Raw genomic sequence first — 25,701 nt, forward strand, 5'->3', positions numbered from 1 at the left:
GATGTACATGTGCTTATTTCACCATTCCTTGAAAACTTGAAACAAAGGGATATCTACTATAAAAGGGGCTATATACCTGTTCACCTGTGTTATAGTTTGTGTCTAGATGTCCTCAAAATCCTCATGTGGTCATAGAGTTTTTTGGGAAGTGGCTGAATCTAGAGTGTGTGATTAACTTGTAGTGCAATGCTAAGATTAAGGGTGTTGGGATTAAGGGTTGTTGATTGCTGGATCAGTCCACTCATCGGATGGATTGGCACAGCCCTAATCCCAGTAGACTGGATACAGTATCAGGAACAGAAAGAGGCTTGTCTCACCCTCTCTTGTTGCTTTTACTGTCTTCTGCTGCCATGAACTGTTGCCCCTCTGACATGTGCCACCTGCCTTGGAGCCAGCTGATATGGACTGAAGCCTCCACAAACTGTGAGCTAAATAAACTTTTCCCCATTTAACTTTGGGTGTCAGGTAGTTTGTCTCAGCCATGAAAAAAGTAACTAAGCCTGTCATAAAACTTTGTAATGAAGGGCTTTCTGGATCATACAACTTACTTTCTCTAGCAACCATGACCTCATTAAACTAGCCATTCAGGTTAGGTTGTGAGGCCAGGCTCCCACCAGTGGAGCAGGGCACAGCAGGGACAGCATGCGTTGGAGATAAAACGTGGGCAGACTGATAGCTTAGTGTGCCTGCCCTTTGCTGACCTTTAAGTAAAAGTGTTTCTCCTATCAAACAGGCAGGTTTTTTTGGGTCTTTTTGAGACAGGGTCTCACTATGCATTTCAGGCTGGCCTTGAGCTCATTTTGTAGCGCAGGCTGGCCTCTTACTCGTAGTAACCCCCCTGCCTCAGCCTCCCAAGTGCTGGAATTACAGGCGTGCACCACCACGCCTGACAAATGGGCAGCTTGATGGTCAATAACTCTTTTCTAATTATTTCTTGACAGGTTTTTCTTTCTTCAACCCATCCACAGTCCACAATACCCCAAGGTAGCTGGAGAGTGCATATTCATCAATAGATAGGGTCTCCAGACTCTTTCAGCTTGCAGAAGCTATAGAAGATGGAGACCACCACTCTTTCAGCACCCCATAAAGATTTATGGGGTTTATGTCTGCCAGGGGGAAATGATGCAGGAAGTACAGTGTGGCAAAGCTGGCTGGGGAAATGAGTGGGACTTGTCAATTACAAAATCTCAGGACAGCACCAAATAATTCCCAGGACCCTGTGAGATGTGGACCACATATAAAGACACAGATGCCACAAGGAGCCCACTATTTTGACTCTTCGTGGTGGCCCACTCTTCACCAAGTACTCTTTTATTTTTGCTTTTATCTTTTCCTCTCTTTGTTCAGCCCAAGTTTGCTCTGCAGAGCCAGTTTTTCCCTTCCCCCTTTACCCTTTATTATTTAGATGAACTTTTGGCACCACTTTTAGCTCGTCTCATCCAATTCTTTGTTGGAGGCAAGAAGAACCAGTATACGTTTAATTGGTGAGCCATTTATAAAGGAAATACCCAACAACTGTGTAACCTTCTCCCTGTGATCCAGTGTGGTGCTAGTGCTCCAACCAACACATCCATGCAGTTGCATGGAGGAAAGAATTAAAAAGAGGCAAAGATGGTGCCCTGCCTACTTCCTATGGAGGTTTTTGGGAAGCTATAATGTGATACTTTGATTATAGTACTGGGCATACCTAGCCTCAAGGAAACGTGAGAATAAGCTCTATCAACCTATCAAAAAAATTGGGGGTTCTATTAAAAATGAGGGGAGAACAGGTAGTGAGGCAGAGAACTGGTACTTTACTCCAGGAACTAAGTAAATGCTTGGAATTTCAAGTAGATACTTTTTTTTTTTTCAGTTTTTTTCTGGTACCAGGAATCGAACTCATGACCTTGTGCTTGCCAGGCAGGGGCTATGCCACTGAGCTAAATCCCCAGCCCCTCAAGTAGATACTTATATAAGCTGACTCTTTATGTTTTTTTCTCCACCACCAGATAGAAGGTTTTTTTCGTGGTGAAGATTTGATCTAGTCCCAGTTTGACCTGCAATGGGAGTGAATATGGTATCTTAAAGCAACTGAAGAAGTCACTATTAAACATTACAGAGCTGGGGGCTGGGGATTTAGCTCAGCGGCACAGCGCCTGCCTGGCAAGTGCAAGGTCGTGAGTTCGATTTCCGGTACTGGAAAAAAACCAAAAAAGAAAAAAAACCATTACAGAGCTGTACATGTGATCTCAAATTCTCTCCTAGCCTCTGAGTTTCTTCAGAGTCAGTAAATTCTGGAATCTATCCCTCTGTCTTTTGCAGTATTGAATGTTTTTTAGAGAGAGATGTGTGTTGCCGCCAATTTACTGAGATATAATTCACTTTCATGAAAAATCTGTCAAAATTAAAATAGCCTTCAAAAAAATGATCACAGTTTACAAGGAAACATACAGTGAACAGTTCTGTATTTATAACACACCCTATGCTAGGTATGTTAATAGTATTTACTTTATCTTAATGTTTCTGAGTTTTAGCCCATTTCCTTGTCCTTCCGTCAAACTTGCAGGAAGATTGTGAGTCTTTCTACAGAAGGCACTTCCGGTTTTCATAACCTACAGTATTGAATGTTGACTGTGACATGTAGTAGAGAATACAAAGGTGTTACTAGACTCATGCTGGGATCTCACTGAGACTGAAAATAATCAGAGAAGACGTCATTAAAGAGACTTGAGTTGCCTAAAAGCTTTCTCAGTTTGGCTGGGAATCAATGACAATCAATATTTAAAGCAGCAGATTATTTACATCCTCACAACATCATCAGGTGTTCTATTTTATCCTCTCTCCTCCCACCCCCACTGGAGATCAAACCCTGGGGCACTCTACCACTGTGTTACATCATCAGCCCATTTCATACATTTTTATTTTGAGAGAGGGTCTGGCTAAATTGTCCAGTGTGGAATGGAATTTGTAGTCCTGCTGCCTCAGCCACTTGACAACTGGGAAAATAGGCAAGTGCCACTGTGAATTGCTATTTTATCCTCATCTTACAGATGAAGAAATGAGGCTCAGAGGGGGCTCAAAATATTCCACTTAGCAAGTGGTTGAACTGGAACTAAAAACCAGATTTTATGAAACCCAATGCACCCTTCTTAACAGAGCCCCTGGTATGTTTTAAGATTTCAGAAAAATTACAGAGCATTTGTGGAGAGAGCCACAATATCCTTTGACATCACTTTAGGCATTTGATAGTTATTGGGAGAAACAAGGGCAATTGTTTTTTTGAGACAAGGTCTCACTATGTAGCACAGGTAGGTCTCAAACTCGCTTCAATCCTTGTGTCTCAGCCTTCTAAATGCTGGGATTATAGGGGTGCGCCACCAGGCTCGGATCCCAAATGTTTTTTTCTTTTTTTTCTTTTTGAGACAGGGTCTCACTATGCAGTTCAGATTGGCCTTGAGCTCACTTTGTACCCCAGATTGGTCTCGAACTCGCAACAATCTTTCTGTCTCAGCCTCCCGAGGGTTGGGATTAGAGATGTGCGCTACCACGCCCGGTTTTTTTTTTTTTTTTTTTTTTTTTTTGGTCTGAGATTTTTTTTCCCTAATCTTCAGATTTTCAATCAATTCTGTGCCTTTAACGGATTTAGGGAAGACTACGATTCCCAGCATGCCTTGAGGCACCGCTGGGACGACTTCGACTCCCAGCATGCCCTGCTCAACGCCTTTCCTTGGTCCCAGGTGTCCGCCGAGACTACAGTTCCCAGCATGCAGCGCCCTCGCCCCTTGCTGCTAGCGCCCCGTTGGACCCTGTTTCGGAGGGACCTTTTAGATGCTAGAGGACGGTTTCTGGGGTCACAGCCCCCTTTGTGGGGCATGAATATGCGGCAGTTCCGCCTGGTCGAGCCTGTCCAGATAAATCCCGGAAGGGACGGGTTGTTGCCTGCCGCGCGCTGTGCTCAGGCAGCGTTTCAGGCAGCCCCGACGGGGTCCTCCTGGGGCCTTCCTGCCTTTGAACCTCGGTGGCGGGCGGGCACACTGCCCCCTGCTCGCCTGAGAGCTGGGGCCGCCATCTCCATGGCCACCGCTGCGAGTGGCCCGGGTGTCGGGGGGTCGCGGGACATCCTGTGGCGCGTGAGTGAAGCGCACTGCGGCGCTCGCTTCTGGGCTCGGGCAGGGCAGATGGGCTCTGGGCGCGCGTGCGCGCTGGACGGGAAGGGGGACTTGGCTGAGGGTAGCGTGGGGAGATCGCGTGGGGAAGGGCCCGCCGGGCGGACTCAGTTCAAGCCTGTGGCGGGGTGCCCAGCGGGCGCTGAGTAGGGGCTGGAAGAGGAGTCAGAAGTGTAAACTGGCCAGTGTGGAAGGGGTGACTTGAGTGGAAACTGGGGCAGAGGTTGAGGAGGGGTTTAAGCACGGGTAGTCTGCCCAGCAGGTGCAGGCGCGAGTAGCTGATTCCTTGGGAGAGGCAGTTAGACGGGATTTCCCGAGTTGGGAATGGTGTGGTGCGCCCTCAGCAGAGGCTCGGGTGAGGGACCAGATAGCCAAGGTGGATATTCTTGCAAAGTTCTGTGGTGGGCACAAAAAAATAGAAGAAAGATCCTTTTTAGAGGGAATAGTGCTTCTGTCCAAGTGTACTGACATCTCCTGTATTCTAAACTCAAAATGAGACTACATTTTGTTTTTTTCCTTTCCCATTGCTGCTGCCTTTGTTTCGACCTTAACTGTAATCTCTGGGTGCGCTGTTGCGGGGGACTGTCCCTCCCCTAACTGCGGTGTCTCCTGTCTGGATCTGGTTCCCTCTGATCCTTTTTTTTGAGCCATTTTACAGTAAACAAACATAATTTACCTTGTAGAACATAAATCCAGCTGTGATTTTCATGCTTTAAATCCCTCATTGCCTCTTGTGTTTATATAGTCAACAGTAAATTTGAGGCGTCCTTGTGGTAGGCACTGGCGATTTAGACAGGAGTACAGTGCTATAATGTGGTAGTTTCCCACTAAGGAGCACATATCATGGTAATTTTAAAGTGTATATAGCCGGGCATGGTGGCTCACACCTGTAATCCTAGCCCTCGGGAGGCTGAAGCAGGAGGATCGTTGTGAGTTCGAGGCCAGCCTAGGCTACAAAGTGAGCTCAAGACCTGCCTGAACTGTATAGGGAGACCCTGTCTGAAGAAGACAGAACAAAACAAAACCCAAAACAAAAAGTGTATATAATCTTTAGATATTCATATAGCTGTCAAACTTAGACAAGTAGTAGTTGCCAAAAAATATAGTTATAAAACTAAATAAGAGGGCTAAGTTGTAGAGTACTTCATACACAGGGTCCTGAGTTCAATACACAGTACCAAAAGATAAGTAAATTTAAGATTATCTCAGCCCCTCCCACCTCAAAGTGTGATATTTGTTATCGCACCTGACGCTAGACATAATGCAAGCATCAGTTCACAAATGCAACAAAGTTCTGTAGTGGTATATAATGTTATTAATAATAGTAATTATTTGGGTTTATATATAGTATATAAATATTAGTGACTAACATTAATAGCCTGTATGAAGAGAGGATTTGCATGAACAAATTATGAATTTTAACTGACTTCATGCTTGAGGGGTTTTGTGTGTTTAATTTTAGGTTTTGGGCTGGAGGATAGTTGCAAGTATTGTTTGGTCTGTGGTTCTTCTGCCTGTATGTACAACAGTATTTATAATCTTCAGCAGCATTGATTTATTTCATCCTATACAGTGGCTGTCAGGTAAGTGATATTTAGCTTGGGGAAAACAAATTTATAAGACCTACTTCTCAACATAATTGCATTATGTTCAAATAATTTGTTTTTATTTTTTTTTATTTTTTATTTTTTTTTTTGTTTGTTTGTTTTTCTCCGGTACCGGGAACCGAACTCACGACCTTGCACTTGCCAGGCAGGCGCTTTGCCGCTGAGCTAAATCCCCAGCCCCTAAATAATTTGTTTTTAAATTGATATTGATATAGCAAAACATTGACTTTGAAGTAAAGTGTAAGGCACTGCATAACACAAATTACCATTCTATTGTGTAATAGATTAATAAGTTTATCAGAGACTTACCAGAGACAAAAAGAGATCATTAGATGACCACATAAAGGAAAGCCTAATTTTTGTCTTTCCTTTTGATAGCTTTATTGATAGTATTTCTTTTTTTAAAAAAGAACTGCCCGTTATCTATTTAAAATAGTGGATAGAGGACAGACATAACTTGAAGGTACAACACTGGCCTAGCATGTACAAGGCCTTGGGTTTGATCCCTAGCACTGCAAAATAAATACAAAGTTGTATCTCATCTTTAAAAATATGTCTAAGACTACTTCATTTCTATGTTATAGCTAATAACAAAGATACAGAGAGGGGGAAAAGAATGAAAGATTAGAGAAGATAAAGATATATGCAGAAATTAGGGCCGGGGATATAGCTCAGCAAAATAAGCATTTGCCTGGCAAGCATGAGGTCATGAGTTCGATTCCTGGTACAAAAAAAAAAAAGAAAAAAATTGAATGATAATTAGGGGCTGGGGATTTAGCTCAGTGACATAGCGCCTGCCTGGCAAGCATGAGGTCATGAGTTTGATTCCTGGTAGCGGAAAAAAAAAAGTTATATGCAGAAATTGATGAGGAATTAACTGAAGCAAGCTAAAATGTTTCTCCATCTTTGGAGACAAAATTACTAAGTTCGTTAAAATATAACTACTTTATGTCAGTTAATAATAGCTGCTAAATACTTCTCATCTACTGTGTTGTAGGCACTATATCCAGTAAGCCATGTGTATTCTACTTTATAAGTGAGAAAACAGATTCAGAGTCAACAGTACATGCGGAGTCACACAGCTAGTTGAGTAACTGAACTAGATTTGAGCACTGGCTTCAAAGTTTGTGTTTTTCCACAGTGCCACACTGGAATTAAAAAAATAAAAGATAAGTGTTGCAAGAACAGGTTTTGAAATCTTTTTAAGTCTCTTTGTTGTTGTTTTTGTTTTTTTGAGACAGGGTCTCTCACTGTGTAGTCCAGGCTGGCCTTGAATTCACTATGTAGTCCTGGCCGGCCTCGAACTTGAAGTGATCCTCCTGCGTCAGCCTCCCAAGTGCTGAGATTACAGGCATGTGCCACCACACGTGGCTCAAGTCTTGACTAAGGCTAAAGACCACAAATACTCTTGAAATCCTCTCTTACCCCAACAATGACTATAAATTTATCTTTCATGTTTTTAATTTCATTTTTCATAAGAAATACTAATTTTCAATGAGTTAGAGTGGCCTTTGGGGGGTTACTGGTAAGGTATTAAAGTTATAGTAAGTTTGGGCCAGGGATATAGCTCAGCAGCACAGTGCCTCGCTGGCAAGCATGAGGTCATGAGTTCGATTCCTGGCACACACACACACAAAAGTTATAGTAAGTTTTTTAAATAAATCAGTCAGCTTTTGGCTAGGTCATACAGGTCAGCTAAGATTAGGCCATAAGTTAGTGTAGAGATAGTAAGTATTCAATTGTGGACCAGGAAGTCTTTTTCATTACTTTGGGTCATTGAATAGTATTGAATTGTACTTTTAAAAATGATTGGCTTAAACCAGGCGAGGTAGCACATGCTTATAATCTCAGCACTCAGGAGGATCACTGTTAGTTCAAGACCAACCTGGTCTACACAGTGAGCTCAAGACCTTTCTGAACCACAGAGTAAGACCCTGTCTCAAAAAAAAGGAAAAAAAAGGTTTCATTAAGTCTTAGTCTGTTCGGCAGACATGTATTATTTTCTTTTATTCATAGCTTAGGCGTAATATATTTATGTTTTAAACTTTGAATTGGAACATTGTTGTACTATGAAATGTAAACGTGCTAGGATTTCACAGGGACATCGCAGTTTTTTGTTGGTAGTTTGACTCATTTAGATGGTTGATGAATTATGCTATTTACAAAAGTGTTGCTTTGACTTCAGCAATAGGAGCAAAGTGCATTTTTAAAGAAGAGATCTGAAAAACACTGTTCACATTTTAGAAGAAAACTTTGTTGGTATATTACTATGGTACTTCCCTTTCACATAATGAAATGTTCATGTAGGGTAATATTTTGTCTGATGTTAACATCTGGGTCATTTAAAATAAATTCCAGTGTAGTTTTAAAGTATTCAGAGCCAAATCCAAATAATTCACCCTCGTGTACTTGAGTTGATGTCCATTTGGATCTGTAAGCAGTGTGTAATTGTTAGAGAAAAGGTAAGATTTAAAGTTAAAATTATTGTTAAAGTTGTGGTTCACACTCTTTATATTCATGTATCCTGAACATGACTGCAAACCTGAATAAATCTTACTAGTTCATCTTTTTGTGTTTCAGATTCTTTCAGTGACCTGTACAGTTCCTATGTAATCTTTTACCTCCTGTTGCTGTCAGTGGTAATAATAATAATAAGTGTTTTCAATGTCGAGTTCTATGCAGGTGAGTTTTAAATGTGAACCTTTTTAAAAATCTGAATTTATTTTACTAAGGGCAGACTCTGCATTTTGCATATGCATCTGTATAATAGACTGATCTCTGTGTTAGGATTTAATTAAATATAATTAATTAATTTTTCTGAGGCAGCATCTTGCTATGTAGTCCAGGCTGGCCTTGAACTTGCTTATGTAGCCCACGCTGGCCTCAAACTCACATGGCTGTCCTCCTGCCCCAGCCTCCTGAGGGCTGGGATTATAGGTCTGTGCCACTAAGCACAGCTCGACAGCTATCTTTAAAATTATTTATTCTATCTAATCTTTTTTTTTTTTTTTTTTTTTTTTTTTTTTTTTTTTTTGGTATCGGGAATTGAACCCAGAACCTTGCACTTGCTGGGCAGGCACTTGTGCCACTGAACTATATCCCTGGCCCTAAAATTATTTATCCTATCGTGATGCTTAGGAGAGTGCCAGGGTTGGCATTGCTTCAGCTATCAGGAAATTTTAATTTTTTTTTTTTTTTTTTGAGACAGGGTCTCCATATGCAGTTCAGGCTGGCCTTGAGCTCACTTTGTAGGCCAGCCTGTCCTTGAACTCACAACAATCCTTCTGCCTCAGCCTCCCAAGTGCTGGGATTACAGGCGTGAGCCACCGCGCCCAGCAGGAAATTTTAATTTTTTAAAAAGATACTCAAACATGCTCTCTGGGTTTTTTTCTCTGCATTCTTTGACTTTTCTTTTTCTTTTTTTTTTACTTTTCTGTGTGTGCGTCTCTTTATTCATTCTTTTCTCAGTTCTTTTTTTTAAGATAGGATTTTCTGTTCAGGCTGGTTTTAAACTCAGTCTGTAGCCAAGGCTGGCCTTGAACTTGCAGTGATCCTTTTGCTTCAGCTTCCTAGTGTTGGGTTCTCAGGTTTTTAAAAATTTTTTTTTGTGTTTTTGAGACAGAATCTCGCTGTGTAGTTCAGGCTGGTCTTGAACTTATTTTGTAGCCCAGGCTGGCCTCAATCTCATGGCAGTCCTCCTGCCTCAGCCTCCCAAGTGCTGGGAATACAGACATGTGCCACCATGCCCAGTGTCACGGTGTTTTTAGTTTAGTTTTTCCACTACGTGTTTTGTGTTGATTGTGAGTTTCTTTCTGCCCCTGGCGTATTTGTGTAGGGATGAGAGGGAATAATTGAGATGCTTTGACTTCATAAACTGCAAGCACAGAGCCATAGTAATGTGTTTTCTTTGCAGTTGTGCCGTCCATCCCCTGCTCCAGATTGGCGCTGATAGGGAAGATCCTGCACCCTCAGCAGCTCATGCACTCATTTGTTCATGCCGCCATGGGGATGGTGATGGCCTGGTGTGCAGCGGTGATGACCAAGGGCCAGTACAGTTTCCTGGTGGTGCCCTGCACCAGTTCCGAGAGGTAACATAAATGTGCTTTTTCTTTCTAAGAAGCCTGGTTCAGTTACTGAACCAAAGGTGACCTACATAGGTTAATAATTTATGGACATTCTTCGCTTTCCAGACTTCTAGCACATATCCTTATTTGTTATTTTATTTTTTGTCTTTTTGAGACAGGGTTTTGCTGTGCAGTTCAGGCCGGCCATGAGCTCAGTTTGTAGCCCAGGCTGGTCTCAAACTCACAAAGATCCTCCTGCCTCATCATCCCGAGTGCTGGGATTACAGACGTGTGTCACCATGGCCGGCTCAGATCCTTATTTGTATACATCAGATTTGTTTTTGTTGTTGTTGTTGTAGTTTTTTGAGACAGGGTCTTACTGTGAAGATGAGGCTGGCCTTGAACTCTTTGTAGCCCAGCCTGGCCCCAAACTTATGGTGATCTTTCTGCCTCAGCCTCCCCGGTGCTGAGATTACATGCATGTGTCATCACGCCCGGCTCTGCTAAATATTTGATTTCCTTCTTACCCTCAGCTATTTTAAGAGGCAGGGTTTTTTCCTCCCTTACAGGATAAGTTTTCTTTAGTGCAGAGTATCCCATTGACAAACATGAAATGGTGAGGGGCATGTGGGAATACAGAACCGTTGTGAATGGAATCCCAACTGCAGCCTGGATGAGTCTTCAGTTCCTTTCGCAGATCTCTTCAGCAGACATGGCAGTGAAGTTCCAGGGACCAGAAGGCAGCAATAAGCTATAAGTTGCTGAGAAGAGAAACACTTGTTATAAATACATTTACCAGTGATTTCAGCATCAGAGTCCTTAGCAAGACTAATCTGTTTTCTTTTTTTGTTGTTGTTTTTTTTTCCGGTACCAGGAATTGAGCTCACAACCTTGCACTTGCCAGGCGGGCGCTGTGCCTCTGAGCTAAATCCCCAGTCCCTTTAATCACTTTTCATCATCCTGTAGCTCAGGGTCCAGGAAACAGTCAGCCTGGAGTCTCATCTCACAGGGATAGGTGTCGGGACCTCCACTGTGCCCTCTTTCGTGGAAAGTTGGCTCCTACTGAATCACACGTTACCTCTACACCCGCAGATGTTTGTTGGATTATAGAGACACCTAGGAGTTTAAGAGCTGTACGTTCACCGAATAGATAAAATCTTACACTCAAAATTAAAGGATGTAAGGGGCTGGGGATTTAGCTCAGCAGCACAGCATCTGCCTGGCAGGCGCAAGGTCGTGAGTTCGATTCCTGATACCGGAAAAAAAAAAAAACAAAAAAAATTAAAGATGTAAGAAAAGGTGATAGGGTAGTGGGTTATGGCATGCCCACTAGGGAGTCCCAAGAATTTAACTAAATATTCAGAGCTTAACAACTCTAGATTGTGAGCTGGGAAACTTCAGGACTTCCTCTTCAGCAGGAGTTCTGGACTCAGTTCATAGAGACAGCAGGCCCCACACCATTTAGGAGCTCTTTCCTTGACTGAGACAGTTCAGGTACAAGAGTGGTGAGTCCACATCACATGGCTGTGAGACTTTCTGTGTGGGTCTTTGTGCCTCAAGGGATCTGGTGTCTCTTGTAGCAACTTTACAGGCATAGCATCCAGAGGCCCTGCGTGTGACGTCAGGTTATAAGTGACAACATGGAGAGAGGCCACAGCATATGTTTGGTATACATAGTTTGTTTATACTTCTCTTATTCCAGATGTGGTTTACCAAATTATAAGTGACGTCACTTACTTCCATTGTAGACATTCTTACACACATCAGGTTTCCTGGGCAACAGAGCTAGAGTCAGATTCTCATGCTTCAGGAAAGAGAGGGTTGTTAATCTTTTGCTCACACTTAACCTAAAACGAACCATTTTGTTAGAATTTGGACATTAAATGATGAACTTAGAACTTCGCCTTCAGTACATTTTTTTGTCTTCAGTAAATATTAAACCTAAAACAGTGATCTGTGTCCCTGACAGCTGAATTAATAACTTAACTTTTCCCCTTCAGCTTGGATAGGCCTGCTGCACAAAGCTGCTTAAACGAATATCATCTTTTTTTCCTACTGGCTGGAGCATTCATGGGCTATAGCTATAGTCTTCTGTATTTTGTTAACAACATGAACTACCTTCAATTTCCCATTATACAGGTAAGATCATTCAAGCATTACTGATACCAGAATTTGACAGCATTAGAATTTCCTTGGTGTATGTGTACATAACAGACCTCATTTGGTTAATTCAAGGTTTGAGTAACAAAGCTTAAGACCAAAATCTTCAAAATTTATGAGACTTTAGTGTATTTTTGCGAGCTGTAACTACCCCTCTTGTTGCCACTCTTAGCAGTGCTTTGCTCTACCTCCCTGCTAGGCAGCGGCACTTGCTGTGACCTAGTACAGCTGAGGAGGAGGGTGGTGACATCCATGCAGAGCACCTTTGTGCAGCTGCCAGCTTCTCTTTGAACTTGAGAATCTCGTGAGCTTGAGGCTATGTCAGTAATTTTAGAGTATGTCAGGGACCCTCACATCCTTTTCAGAACGAGACAACGTGTGTATAAATAAGTAAAACAGTTTCACCTGGTTTGAGTGGTGTAGTATAAACTACCTTTCAGTAGGTTTTTAAACAACTAATCTGGTAGGAGTTGTCCCTGGAACTTAGAATTTCTGTCACCTACTCTGACAGGAGAAAGAACAGTTGGTTGAGGTATCTCACTGTCCCAAACAGCCTCCTCCCAGTCTGTTTCTGCTGCTCATGATGCCATTTGCAATCCACTTCATTCTTGCTCTGGCAGGCTGAGGACTGGGAGTGGAGTGTTCAAACCAGCCTCTTTCTGTGAGAACCCATGCTGGTGGGAACGAGGGATGTATGAAAGTGATATGCTGGGTGTGGTGGCTCACACCTGTATTCCCAGCACTCAGGAGGCTGAGGCTGGAGGATTGTCTAGAGTTTGAGGCCAGCCTGGGCTACAGAGTGAGCTTAAGGCCAGGCTGAACTGCATAGCGAGACCCTGCCTCAAAAAGACCAAAAAAAAAAGAAGAAAAGAAAATTATAATGGCATAATGACAGTATAACTGATGAGAATGTGTGTTTAGGTTCTGATTTAACTAAAGTTGTCACATTCCCATTACCTACAAGAACAATCTGATAAAAATACTCATTCCGCAGAGAGAGTGCTTACTGAGAAGAATCTGGCCCTTACCTCCTTGCAGTCTGTGGGCATATGAAGAAAAGGGCCAGTTTAAAAGCCCTTCATAGCTTGTAAAGATGAGTTAAAAAGTAGGGTGTCAACTTTGCTACCTCAGAGTTTCACAAGGAGAAAAACCATAGTAAGTGAACTTAGAGCCAAACATAATAAAAATGTAGACAATGAGGAAATGAGAGAAAAATAAGATGCCTCAGATTACCTCGCTGGGCCTCATCTGGAATTGACCAGCTGTTTAACATTACAAATGTGCAGTGTAGGAGTAGTCCAGTAGTTGACAATGCTCATAAATTTTCTCTACCATATAATACCAAATTTGTAAAATTTAGTACCAGAATTTTTTTGTAATTTCTCCTGATAAAATTCTAGATTTCTTCTTTACATGAGGGCTGGGGTGACAGGGTCTCAATATGCAGTTCAGGCTATGTAGCCCAGGCAGGCCTTGAGCTGGTGGTGATCCTCCTGCCTCAACCTCCTGAGTGCTGGGATTTCAGGCATGTACCACCACACTCAGCTGAATTTTGTGTTGTATCCCAAAAGTTTATTTTATGATGGTAACATTCAACTTTGGCTTCAGGTTCGGTTGTGACAGAATACTGATTTTTAACATCTGGCCATAATGTATATTTGGGGCATCTCTTGCAGCCATGAGTGCATAATGGCCTTTGTCTGAGGGTGTTTGGAGCAGAGGTTTTGTTGAGCAGTGCAGTAAAGGACGGTGGAGTAGGGGTGGTGAGGATTTAGCAGTAGTCATTAAAATGATGAATCTTGGGGCCCAGGACAGTCATCTCATTAGTCGGACTTGTATCTTTATTTTTCCAGGAGGGTAGGTTTGCCTTCCTAACAGACTAGGGGGGATGTGAAGGGCACTGTAGCTGCATAGCCCTGGGGGCACAACATGTGACCTTCTGTATATATTGAAGTTGCAAAGGAAGCAGAATGAATCATTAGGAAACTACAGGCTAGATATGAAAAATCAGGTCCTTTCCTTCTCTGATGAGCCTCCGTAGAGTAATGTGATGGCTGTGGCCGTTTACTTTTTTGTTGTTGTTGTTTTTGAGACAGGGTCTCACCATGTAGTATAGGTTGGCCTTGACCTGGCGGTGATTCTCCTGTGTCAGCCTCCCGAGAAATATTTTTTTTTTTTTTGAGACACATTCTTGCCTTCTGCATGCTGGAATTACAGGCATGCACCAAGATGGCCTACCCATTTACTTTATTTTTTTTTTTTTGGTACCGGGAATCAAACTCACGACCTTGCACTTGCTAGGCAGGCACTGTGCCGCTGAGCTATATCCCTGGCCCTTCATTTACTTTTTTAACAGCCAAGCTCACTAGAAAATGTTAGGCCTTAAAAAAAATTTTTTTTTTTTTTTTTTACAACAGTAGCAACCATTACCATTGCCATTGTTTTTGTGTTGTCAGCCTTCATTTCAGGAATCTAGTGGTAACATTTTTATTACGAAATATTCGAATACTATACAATAGATAATTTGGAAGTCCCCTTGACTACTACTTGGCCAATCTCAGTGTTTGTCCCCGAGAACCACTGTTACCAGTTTATTTTTCCAGACCCTTCACTGTCCATTTACACATATATGTACCTATAACATGTTTTGTGGGTAGAGTTACATAAGTAGCTTCTTATTACATATACTACGTGGTAATTACATTTTTCATGTAACCTGTGAAAAATTAGATCTTTTAAAAAATTCTAATTTTAACCAATTTGCCTTTAAACTTGTTTATACTATTAAAACCCGCTCCGCTGCCCTTACCAAATTCTTAGAGATTGGCGAATAGGGTAAAGCAGAGTGTTTGTATGGAGTAAGGTGACAAAGAAATAGACAGCTGGACAGGGTTTGGCAAACTCTAGGCCAAAAAGACTGTTGAAATCTTCAGTGCCTGCTGTACTGTAAATATTCAGTAAAGCATAGCTCATAGCTAAATCACAGAAATTCTACAGGGAATTAAAACACTTCATCTTAGGATCAAGGGGAAGTATTCTCTGCATATCTACTGAACTGTCTCCTGCTTCCCAGGCCCCTCCATACCATTGTAAGTGATGGTCGAGGTCAGAGCTGCGGTATGGGAATTATGCCCTTCATACTGGGACGGCATGAAGCACCCAGTAGCTGCATGGAATAGCATAGCTCTACTTCTTGTGCTTTGAAAGTATTTGAATAACAAATATGATGGGGGCTGTCGCGTTTGGGACCAAGTATTTATATGGGCTATTATTTGTAAGATGCTGCAAGCATCTGCAGACAGAGAATAAAGATGTAATTTCTACCGAATTCTGTGATTCTTTGCTATTTAGTTTCTAAAATTCCTTAAAGGCTGGGCATGGTGGCTCATGCCTATAATCCTAGCACTCAGCAGGCTGAGGCAGGAGGATTGCTGTGAGTTTGAGGCCAGCCTGGGCTACATAGTGAGTTCAAGGCCACCCTAAACTGCACAGCAAGATCAAAAAAAAAAACATTCCTTCAGGAGCTGTCCTGATATAACATGAAAAAGCCAGAATTAAAGAAAGTTCAACTTTTATTAATTACATTTCCTAAGGTTCTTTCCAATAATTTATGTGTTTCCCATTGGTATTTTGGGGGTGAGGAGTGGAAAGGAGAGGAAGCAGACAACCTTTGTAAGTGTAGTTTTTTTTTTTTAACATGTTTTTAATGAGAAGAATATACATTTTTAATTATGCTCAGTGATGTTATGGAGCTACAAATTAACAAAGTTCAGTTAGTATAAAATAGATTTGTCAATATTTAGCCATTAATAGATCCAAGAAAATGAAGTATCACTTCATATAAGGCTCAGATGCTATCTTAATTTCACACATGTACTACAAAATGATAAGTACTTAAAAATTACAATGCAAGAAAAATATTATAAGAAATACGATTATCCTTTATTTTTAAAGTTCTGCATTTAGGAATATAATGTTACACATCCGAACCCAAACAGACTATATTCCTTGAGGTTACAATGCTCAACAGTATAGAGGATACACTCTAAACTACCATGTCTGACATGGACCAAAAGAGAGACCGCTAAAAAAGGCTTTGAAGAGATGCTCAGAGAGAAAGAGGAAGGTAATCAATTAGTCTGTGCTGATTTGTGCAGGGATGGCCTCAATTTATAGCATTGACAAGAAGTCTGTGTGGGGGTGGGGCAGCCTCAGGCTTACATAAAGGACTTCCGAATCCCAGCAGACACAGGCAGTTCTAAAGCACTCTTTCAGTGCTGTCCACTCTTCAACACTTTCCATGCACTCCTTGTCCTTTGTCTGTGTTTTCTTTAATTTCTTCGTAAAGGTGTACCAAGCAACTTTGTTTTGTATCATCCAAAATCCAAACCGAAAAAGCATTAAGCAAAGCAATAGAACTGCTAGTCTGGTCAATTCTGAAGATACAGATTCTGGTTTACACAGTAATCACAAGGTTCAGGCATTCCCATCCCTCTTCTGCACGTGTTCTTACCTCTCCTTACATATTAATCCCAATCTTAATTAGGGGAAATACGGAGTTTTAGGATTCTTTCTCCCTAACCAGTGATTTGTCTATCAGCAAGCTGGGGACAATATAAGGAACTGCTTAAATCCTTAGTGAAGATAAATAAAAAAGATGTTATCTGCGAATTACTATTACTAATTGTAGTAGGTTTCTATAGGTAGGCAAAAAGAATTTACTTCCCTCATTCATTTCAGAAGGGAGAAAAGGGCATCTTAAAACGGAAAGAAAAAAATCAGATAAGGAAGTACAGTAACATACTAATGCTGTAGTAATAGCAGAGAGGGGAATGCTTATGGCCAACCTACCTTTCTGGGAAGTTCTGGCGTCCTATTTGCCATTTCTCCCTTAGAGCCTTAATGCATAAAATGTGTTTAGAGCAGTACCAGCTACATGGTAAATACTTGAAGAATGTTGGCCGCTGTTGTTGCTGTGGTAGTCTCCCATTACCCGTGGTTTTGCTTTCCACATTTTTATTGTGGTCAGCCACAGTCTGACAGTATTAAATAAAAATTCCAGAAATAAGTAAGTCATAACTTTTAAATAATTTTCCTTAGAGTATATTATTATAATTATTTTATTACTTGTTAATTTGTTACTATGCCTAATTTATTACATTATTTACCATATACATACAGTATGTTGTATAGGAATAAACAATACACTTAGGGTTCACTGCCTTCTGTACTGTCATGCCCTCACTGGGTGTCTTGAAAGACTGTCCCACCATGGATAGATAAAGGGAGACTTCTGTGTTACTATGTTTTTATACTTTCTCCTTGTCTATAGTCCTTTGTATCAAGTATAGGTTGATAGTGTTAAATTTTTTTGTGTTGTTTTGTTTTGTTTTTTTGAGACAGGCCCTTGCTACTATGTAGCTGAGGCTGATCTTGAATTTCTCAAATTTGCTGTAATCCTGCCCTCAGCCTCCTGAGTGCCGGGATTACAGATGTATGCTACCATGCTCGGTTCTTTTCTTAATCTTTTTTTTTTTTTTTCTTAATCTTTTTTGAAAATTCTTATTTTTGATCTGTCAGTGAGATGGTCATATAAAAATATTAAGCATTTTAACATCAGCAATAGTTCGTTTTTGCCTCTAGAATAATTTGCCTTTTTGTACCATGATTATGTTTTATATCTTGACTGCTATAGTTAAGTGTTTGCTTTTTAATATGATGTGGAATGTGTCAGTTGATTTAAATGTGTTGTTTGATTGTGTACTTTTTTTTTCTACAGCAATACAAGTTTTTGCGCTTTAGGAGATCGCTGCTCTTAATAGTTAAGCATAGTTGTATGGAATCACTGTTCCTGGTTAGAAATTTCTGCATCGTGTATTATTTTCTTGGTAAGAATTTCCACTTTTGGGAGGGGGAGGAGGGGAAGGAGATGTAAAAAGAATTGAGATTGTTATGCACACGTACCAACTCCCCACAGTGAATGTAATCATTATGTATTGCAAATATGTACCAATGAAAATTTAAATATTTTTCTGCCTTTTAGTATAGTGTATTATCAGCCCAGAACTCAGATATTTTAGGTACAAAATCACTCATTATTGTGTTTGTTAGAGATAAGTGATTAGCTCAGCTGATACATTATTTACATTGTCAAAGAGTACTTCTTTTGTTAAGGGAAAACATTGTCAAAGGAATGTGAGTATACATATAATGAGGGACCGGGATGTAGGACAGGGGTAGAACACTTGCTGCCTGGCATGTGTCAGGTCCTGGATTCAATCCTAGGTACTGGGGTAGAGGAGGAACCCCTAGTATATGTAATTAAATATTTTTGAGCCTTTTAAAGAAAGGAAATTTTGTTTTGTGCTATAAGAGGGATAAATCTTGAGGTCATTATGCAAACTGAAATAACCCAATCACAAAAGTAAAAATACTGCATGAGTCCACTTATGTGCAGTATCTAAAGTGGTCACACTCTGAGAAACACCAAGTAGAGTGGTGGTTAGTGGGGACTGAGAAGAGGTGGAAGGAGAGGAATTGTTTGATCATGCAAGATGGAAAAGTTCTGGCAATCTGTTGCACAACAGTGTGAAGCTGATTAAGACTACTCTACTGCACACTTAAAAATGGTGACCATAAAAAATGTATTCTTCTAAAAAAAATTTTGTGTTCCATTTGGCCATTTATAAGTTTGTAACTTGATACTAATAAAGTAGAAATATCCATTCATAAGGAAACTTTGTAGTATTTATCAACATGAATTTTAGTTACAAAAAGCTCAACTTACTATGCAGCTTCATGAATAGTACAAGTTGAAAACATTTAATGTTGTCATCAACACATAGTGTCATAAATAAAATCCAACTTGCAAAACTGCTGTTTTTGGACTAGAAGTTTTTCTGATCCTTTTTTCCATAGGTATTATAAATAATTCTCACTGTGTATAACTCATCCACTTATTTTTGCACTTGCAGTGTAGAGTCCATTTTTCTGCATAGCTTCTATGATTGTCATTTTGATGGTAATGCGTTATTAAATGTGTGTCAGGCTGCCCCAGCTGGCCTGGCTCTTGCCTGAGAGTGGCATGTTTGGACTGACATAGTCATGTCACCATTCCCACGGCCAGCTCATTCTTCTGTAACTTCTCTTAGATACAGTTCTTTGCTTTGCTGTGGTTTGATCTTTTGAGGACAGTTTCCTCTTTTCCCTGTTCATTTTTATGATATGTCATGAATGTATCATGGGAGACAGGAGGCAGTGGACTGACATACTTTGCTGTCTGTGTCTGAACTGTTGAGCATGACCAGTGGTAATGGGACTGGTGGCGTATCATGGAGCACATCTGTTATCTGCACATTGATTTGTGTGCCGAAAGAGTGGAGGCACTCTAAGCAGTTACCACAGTAACTGAAATTTCAATTGTTGCTGGGGTTCTGATTTTTTTAACTAAATCATGTTAATTGAAATATGTATGTATTAGAATTGCACAAAACAAGGGCTGTCATATGCAGAAGTTATTCTTTTCCTACCCTTCCTAATTAGTGTAGTATTTTTTTTTTTTTTTTTTTTTTTTGGTTTTTCTCCGGTACCTGGAACCGAACTCATGACCTTGCGCTTGCCAGGCAGGCGCTTTGCCGCTGAGCTAAATCCCCAGCCCCTAGTGTAGTATTTTCACTGACGTCTTGGTGTCTGCTTTGACCTCATAGTTTAAAGCATCATTAAGGTATGTTTTATTAACTCCTCATGGTCACAGTTTGAAATTTTTTCTCTTCAGGTTATATTCCCAAAGCTTGGATTAGCACTGCTATGGACCTTCATACAGATGAGTAAGTGATAGTTAAAAAATCTGATTTTTAACTTTGTCATCCTGTTAGATATTTGCTATATTTTAGGTGCTTTGTTTAGATATAGCCTTTAAATCTCTTTTTATTTTCTAATTTTTTAAAATTTTATTTTAAAGAGAAAAAAAATTTCAACAGATAATAGAGTAACAATGGTTAATACATTGTGTATTGTTACCTTTTTTTTTTTTTTTTGGTACCGGGACTCGAACTCATGACCTCGCGCTTGCCAGGCAGGTGTTGTGCTGCTGATGTTACTTTTAAATTAGTTACTTAGAATACAAGATACAGGCATTTAATTGTCCAAACAACATTAGCACAAACCTTTCTTTTCAATGAACTAAGAGAAATTAGTAGTATAACTATCTTAACTATCTTTAATATGTGTATATATATTTTTTCTTTTCCCTTCTCCTTTTCCCCATCCCAGTTTGTCTTTTCTTTTGAACAGTTTTTTCCCATTTTATAGTATCTATTGTACATTTTGAATCTTATTTACTCTTTCAGCTTCTCATACTAGGAACACATATGAAGTTTACACATGTGAGTCTGGTTTATTTCACTAATGAGTATGGTCTCAAGTTGCATCCATTTACCTATAAATGTCTCCAGTTTATCTTTTATGGCTGAGTAGTACTCCATTGTATAAAAAGACCACATCTTTTTTACCTGTTTCTCAGTTCATGGGCATTTGGGTTGTTTCCAGGATCTAGCTATTACAAGTTATGCTGCTATAAACTGCACATATATCACTGTGGTACACTGTTTTTAATTCTTCTGGGAAGATACCCAAAAGCAAATAGCTGGGTCAAATGGGACCTCTAATCCTAGTTTTCTGAGGAATCTCCACACTGATTTCCACAGTGGTTACACCAGTCTACCCTCCCACCAGCAGTGGAGAAGGGTTCCTTTTTCCCCCTGCAGCCTCGCCAGCATTTATCCTTGACTGATTTCTTGATGATAGCCATTCTTTCTGGAGTGAGATGGAATCTTAGCATTGTAGCTTTTTGGCAAGGTAGTGGATACTCTCAGTGAGCCTGTACTGTCTGGCCTAGACAAGACTTATTTGGCCTGCAGCCGCCAGCACACCTTCTGCTGGCTTGAGCCAAGCTGGAAGCCGCTAGATGGAACTGGCAGCTGCTCGGAGATCCCAGCTTAGTCAGACCTTCTCCAGGATGCCTTCTGGGCAATTGCTGTCTCGTGTGGGATGACTGAGCTCTCGGCACTCACTCCCATCTAGTGCAGTCCTTCACATCGCACTGCTTCCCTCTACGGCTATGTCTCTCTGTGGAGGCCTCTGGGGTCGTCAGCAGTCTCCATGTATCTGCAGGTTTGAGTCTCTCACACAGAGAGTTCCATTTCAGGGAGAAAGCATAGCCAGGTACCTCCTTTTTCTTTGTTGAAGTTTCTCTCTGTGGACTTCAGATCCTTCCTGGGTCCAGGGGACCTACTTCCCTCCTTCCTTCCTTGTGTTGCTATATTCTAGCATCTGGACAGCACATCTCAGAGAGGCTCTTTCTTTACTGCTTACTACTCTGCCATCTTCGTGCTCCTCTTAAATGTCTTTTTAAAAAATTGAAATAAGAAACAAAGCTAGAAAGGGAGATGGTCAGTGTGAGAAGAAGGTGCCTGCCTCCTCCCCTGCTTTCTTTCTTTCTTTTTTTTTTGTCTTTTTGAGACAGGGTCTCACTATGCATTTCAGGCTGGCCTTGAACTTGCAGTGATCCTCCTGCCTCAGCCTCCCGAGTCCCCTGGTTTCTGTGGCGTAGAAGAGCTCTATGACCTCTGCCGTGGGATCAGGCTGAAGCCAACTTTATCCTGGAACTAGGTCTTCTTCAGTTTCTTCATCCAGCCCATCCTTTAATGTATTTTCTCACCTATCCTGTTCAGTTAGCTCCTGAAGGTTGAATGCTATCCAGTCATCCAGTTGCTTCATTTGCTTAAGCTGTGTCTCCTTAACAGTGCTTGAAGGTGATCCTTTTAGTATTTACTCCGAAATTTAACTGTTTCAGTTTTTCTGAGAGAAATAATGTTATATTTATTTTGAATATTCAGTTTCCATAGTATAAAATCCTTAAGGTATATAAAAACTCCTTTTGTCCCTGTCTTTAGTCATGCAGTGATTCTCCCCAGAAATAGGCAATGGTGACCCATATTTTTTGTTACTGTTCTCTTGGTTTTTTACTAGGTAAAAGTGGACTTTTCAAAATGCATGGACCATGTATCTCTTTCATTTTCCTCTTCCATAACCCTTCAGTCTGTATAGTTTTGTTTTGTTTTTGCAGTACTGGGGATTGAACCCATAGCCTTGGCTCTGAGTACAACTCCAGCCCCCTTTTTGGAAATAGGGCCTGGCTAAGTTCCCCAGGCTGGGCTCAGGCTTGCAGTCCTCCTACCTCTGTCTCCAGAATGCTGGGGTTATAGGCATGTGCCAGCACACCTGGCTCATTCTGTGGTTTCGATGCCGTGGTATTATTTTAACTTTGCCTGTGAGGTGGCCAAAATGAAGCAGGGTGGCAAGCTTGCAACCCTTTGCTCTTCAGCAGCGTTGGGGGTACCAGTGTTAATACCCCACATGCTGGCATGTAAATAAGGGTTTAATCTGTATTTGCCCGATAAATGTCAGTTTCCCTCAGTGTTCTTTTAATTATTAGTTTTTCTAGCATGAGACTTTGTGTCACACATGGAATTCACTTATACCAGCTTTGGGGAGTGGGAATCTTGGCATGTATGTATATATTTAAGAAATATTAGGGTAATTAACTGTATGAGGTGCAATCAAAATATACAGTGAATGTTTAAATTGTAAAGAATGTGTAATACTAAGGGACACATTGCCACTAACCCTCCTCAAAATACTCCCCTTTGCTTCGAACATTCTTATGTCATGATTCTTGTCATTTTCTGACGCACTTTTGGAAGTCTGCTTTGGTGAGTATCTCTGCAAGGTGTGATAAAGAATACAGTGAATGCTGCTACTGAGTCATCCAGTGGAAGGCAGCTTGTAAAAACATTACTCTGTGTCTTCATTCACTTCTTGACTGGATCTGGTCCCATGCGGCTTCTGGCTTTGGTATTTCCCCCAAATTGAAATGGCCATGAAAGGTAAACATTTTGAGTTGATTCAAGACATTGAAATAGCCCTGACAGTGCAACTAAAGTCGTTCACGGAAGAGGACTTTCAGAACTGCTTCAGAAAGTGGCAAGAAGGATGGGATAAATGTGTTTGAAGTGTGGGAGTTAATAGCAGTGTAATTTTTACAGTAATTTTAAAAAATTAAAATACAGCTTACGGATTTCAAGTCCCACACCTTTTGTTTTGTTTTGTTTTTGAGACAATGTCTAGCTCTGTAGTTTGGGCTGACTTTGAGCTCACTATGTAGAGTGAGAGTTTATGCCATGATTATGTGGATGAGGAAAATAAGGGTAGAATAGGTGGAGTTATTTACCTAATCACAACAATTATTAATCAAGAGATTCACAGCCTGGCTTTCACAGTTGCTGGTTGTATGATTGTAGAATTTAACTAGGCTAATTGATCTAGTCAAGGTTTTGGTAAGATGTCACAACTTTTAGTTTCATTTAGCATTCTGACAGAGTTTCTTAAACTGTTTAAAGATTCAGGCCACTGTATTAATAGCATGTGCTTTTAACCACTATGAAACTATTTATTAGGTAGTATATAGATAAAGCTGAAATCTGGTGCAGAAGAGGTCCTGCTCATGTTGAATGTTTTTGTTTGTTTGTTTTTGGTTTTTTTGAGACAAGATCTTGCTATGTTGTTCAGGCTGGTCTTGAACTTACTGTGTAGTCCAGACTGGCCTCAAACTCAGGGCAGTCTTCTTGCCTCAGGTTCCCAAGTGCTGGAATTACAGGTGTGTACCACCATGCCTGGTATGTTTAATGGTTTTTAAGTATTAAACTACAAAGCAACAATAATAAGCTTTCACCTAGCCTAGGTTAGGCTTACAGGCTTGGCTTATTTCTCCTCCATAGTAAATGACAGAGGTTTGGAAAACAAGAAACTGTAGGGCCTATGTAGGCCTACATTTCCTCTTAATCTACCTTATGTGCCTACTAAGAAAGTATTAGGGCAAGATCTCCATAAGGGTACAACAGGAGAAGAATCTAACATTATTTAGAAATAGGATTTCTCAGTGTGGAGTCCCAAGATTGTTAGATGCTTAGATTGTATTTTCCCTGTCAGATTAAACAGTGCTTTCTCTTTTCACAGGCAGTTTCATAGACCCCTTGACACAATAAGCGGCCTCTTGAATCTTTCATTACTTTACCATGTGTGGCTCTGTGGTGTCTTCCTCCTGATGACTTGGTACATCTCGTGGATACTCTTCAAAATCTATTCCACAGAGGTTAGCGTTGACTGTTAATACTTCTGTTTTGGAGTGCACACATTTACTTTCAGTAGAGCAATGAAAGCTCACTTTCAGCGTGCTATACCCAAAGCCATTTCAGTAAGTTGGATTTTAGTCTCTCTTCTGAGACTTTTTTAGGGCTATGTCATCTGTACCCATTGTATTTTTTCCCAAGGAACAGTGTTAGTATTCACTTAATTTTTGGATATTAAACTGCATGGTACGTACTAACTATGCTTTTTTAATAGACTAGTTCTCGTCTGGAGGCTTCCATTTCTTTATTTAAGCACATTGTAAATGGGCCTGAATTTTAAATTAATTTTATGTGCAGTTGACATAGGTGCTATTAAGATATTTAAGTATATGATAATAAAATATTTGTTTCTTGAAGGAAAGTCTTAAAATTTATCTTGAAGAAATGAATTTGAAAATTGAAGTGGTCTGGATAATTCCTACAAAAATAAGAAGTTGGGAATTATGTCGTTTTTATCATCTAATTGTTTTTCGTAGAAAATGCATGTTTCTCTTTCATGTTATCATCTCAGTAGGTTTGTAGTCTTCAGTGGCTTCAGAAAATATTTCTTCCTGGAATTTGGTTTATTGGAATACAATTAGGACAGTGACCTTGTTAAGATAGTGTGTTTGAATTCATATAAGTTTAACCTGTTTTTGCAAGGGGTACTGAAGATACTAATTTGTTTGTTTGGGTTTTTTTTTGTCTTTTTGAGACAGGGTCTCACTATGCAGTTCAGGGTGGCCTTGAGCTCACTTTGTAGACCAGGCTGGATTCGAGCTCACAATAGTCCTTTTGCCTCAGCCTCTCGAGTGCTGGGATTACAGGCGTGTGAAAAGATATTAATTTGATTGTATATATCTCCTTTTAAAATTTCAGTTATTGGTTACGTAATGAATATAACAACATCTTGAAGATAATTATTTTTTATTCTTTGTTTGATTGTACATGATAGGCACATGTGTTTCCTGTTCAACCACCATTTGCAGAAGAGTCAGATGAATGCCTCCCGAAAGTTTTAAATAGTAATCCTCCCCTCATCATAAAGGTACCAGAGCTTTGCATTTTGCACTTTTACACAGTTACCTCCAGCTTACCTTACAGAATAGACTTAATATTTAGGAATTCAAATACATTTTTTTGAGGACCTACAGTATTCTAATACTGGTATTGTAAAAATCACCCTGCAAATGCTATTTTTTAGTTTTCCTTCATGTGACTAAAACGCAAGTGTAAAACATGCTGTGTGTCAAAGCTAGTGAATGTTTTTTTTTAAATGGGTCTGGGGGTTTAGCTTAGTGGCGCAGCATCTGCCTGGCAAGCATGAGGTCCTGTGTTCAGTTCCGAGTACGAAAAAATGAAATGGGGTCTCACTGTGTTGCCAGGACTGGTTTTGAACTTCTAGCCTCCTAAGTAGCTGGGATTATAGGTATGTAACACCATGCCCAGCTAAGCAAGCTAATTCTGTGTTTAGAAGAGTTACAACAGTGCTTCCAAC

At 40.4% G+C, this 25,701-nt stretch overlaps 1 protein-coding gene across 1 annotated transcript in view; it reads left to right on the forward strand.

Moving 5' to 3' along the window:
* Positions 1–3,682: 3,682 nt before the first annotated feature.
* Positions 3,683–25,701, forward strand: part of Ndc1 (NDC1 transmembrane nucleoporin) — a 51,948-nt gene continuing 29,929 nt past the window's right edge. Inside the window, exons 1-9 of the mRNA XM_005398557.2 lie at positions 3,683–4,109; positions 5,608–5,728; positions 8,333–8,434; positions 9,666–9,840; positions 11,817–11,955; positions 17,756–17,864; positions 19,751–19,802; positions 24,052–24,187; positions 25,159–25,251. Coding sequence (XP_005398614.1) covers positions 3,744–4,109; positions 5,608–5,728; positions 8,333–8,434; positions 9,666–9,840; positions 11,817–11,955; positions 17,756–17,864; positions 19,751–19,802; positions 24,052–24,187; positions 25,159–25,251 — 1,293 coding nt within the window. The 5' untranslated portion in view covers positions 3,683–3,743. The remainder of the gene's footprint in view (positions 4,110–5,607; positions 5,729–8,332; positions 8,435–9,665; positions 9,841–11,816; positions 11,956–17,755; positions 17,865–19,750; positions 19,803–24,051; positions 24,188–25,158; positions 25,252–25,701) is intronic.

Source organism: Chinchilla lanigera, unplaced genomic scaffold (genome assembly GCF_000276665.1).
Source record: "Chinchilla lanigera isolate Chin_1 unplaced genomic scaffold, ChiLan1.0 scaffold00063, whole genome shotgun sequence".
Taxonomy (NCBI): domain Eukaryota; kingdom Metazoa; phylum Chordata; class Mammalia; order Rodentia; family Chinchillidae; genus Chinchilla; species Chinchilla lanigera.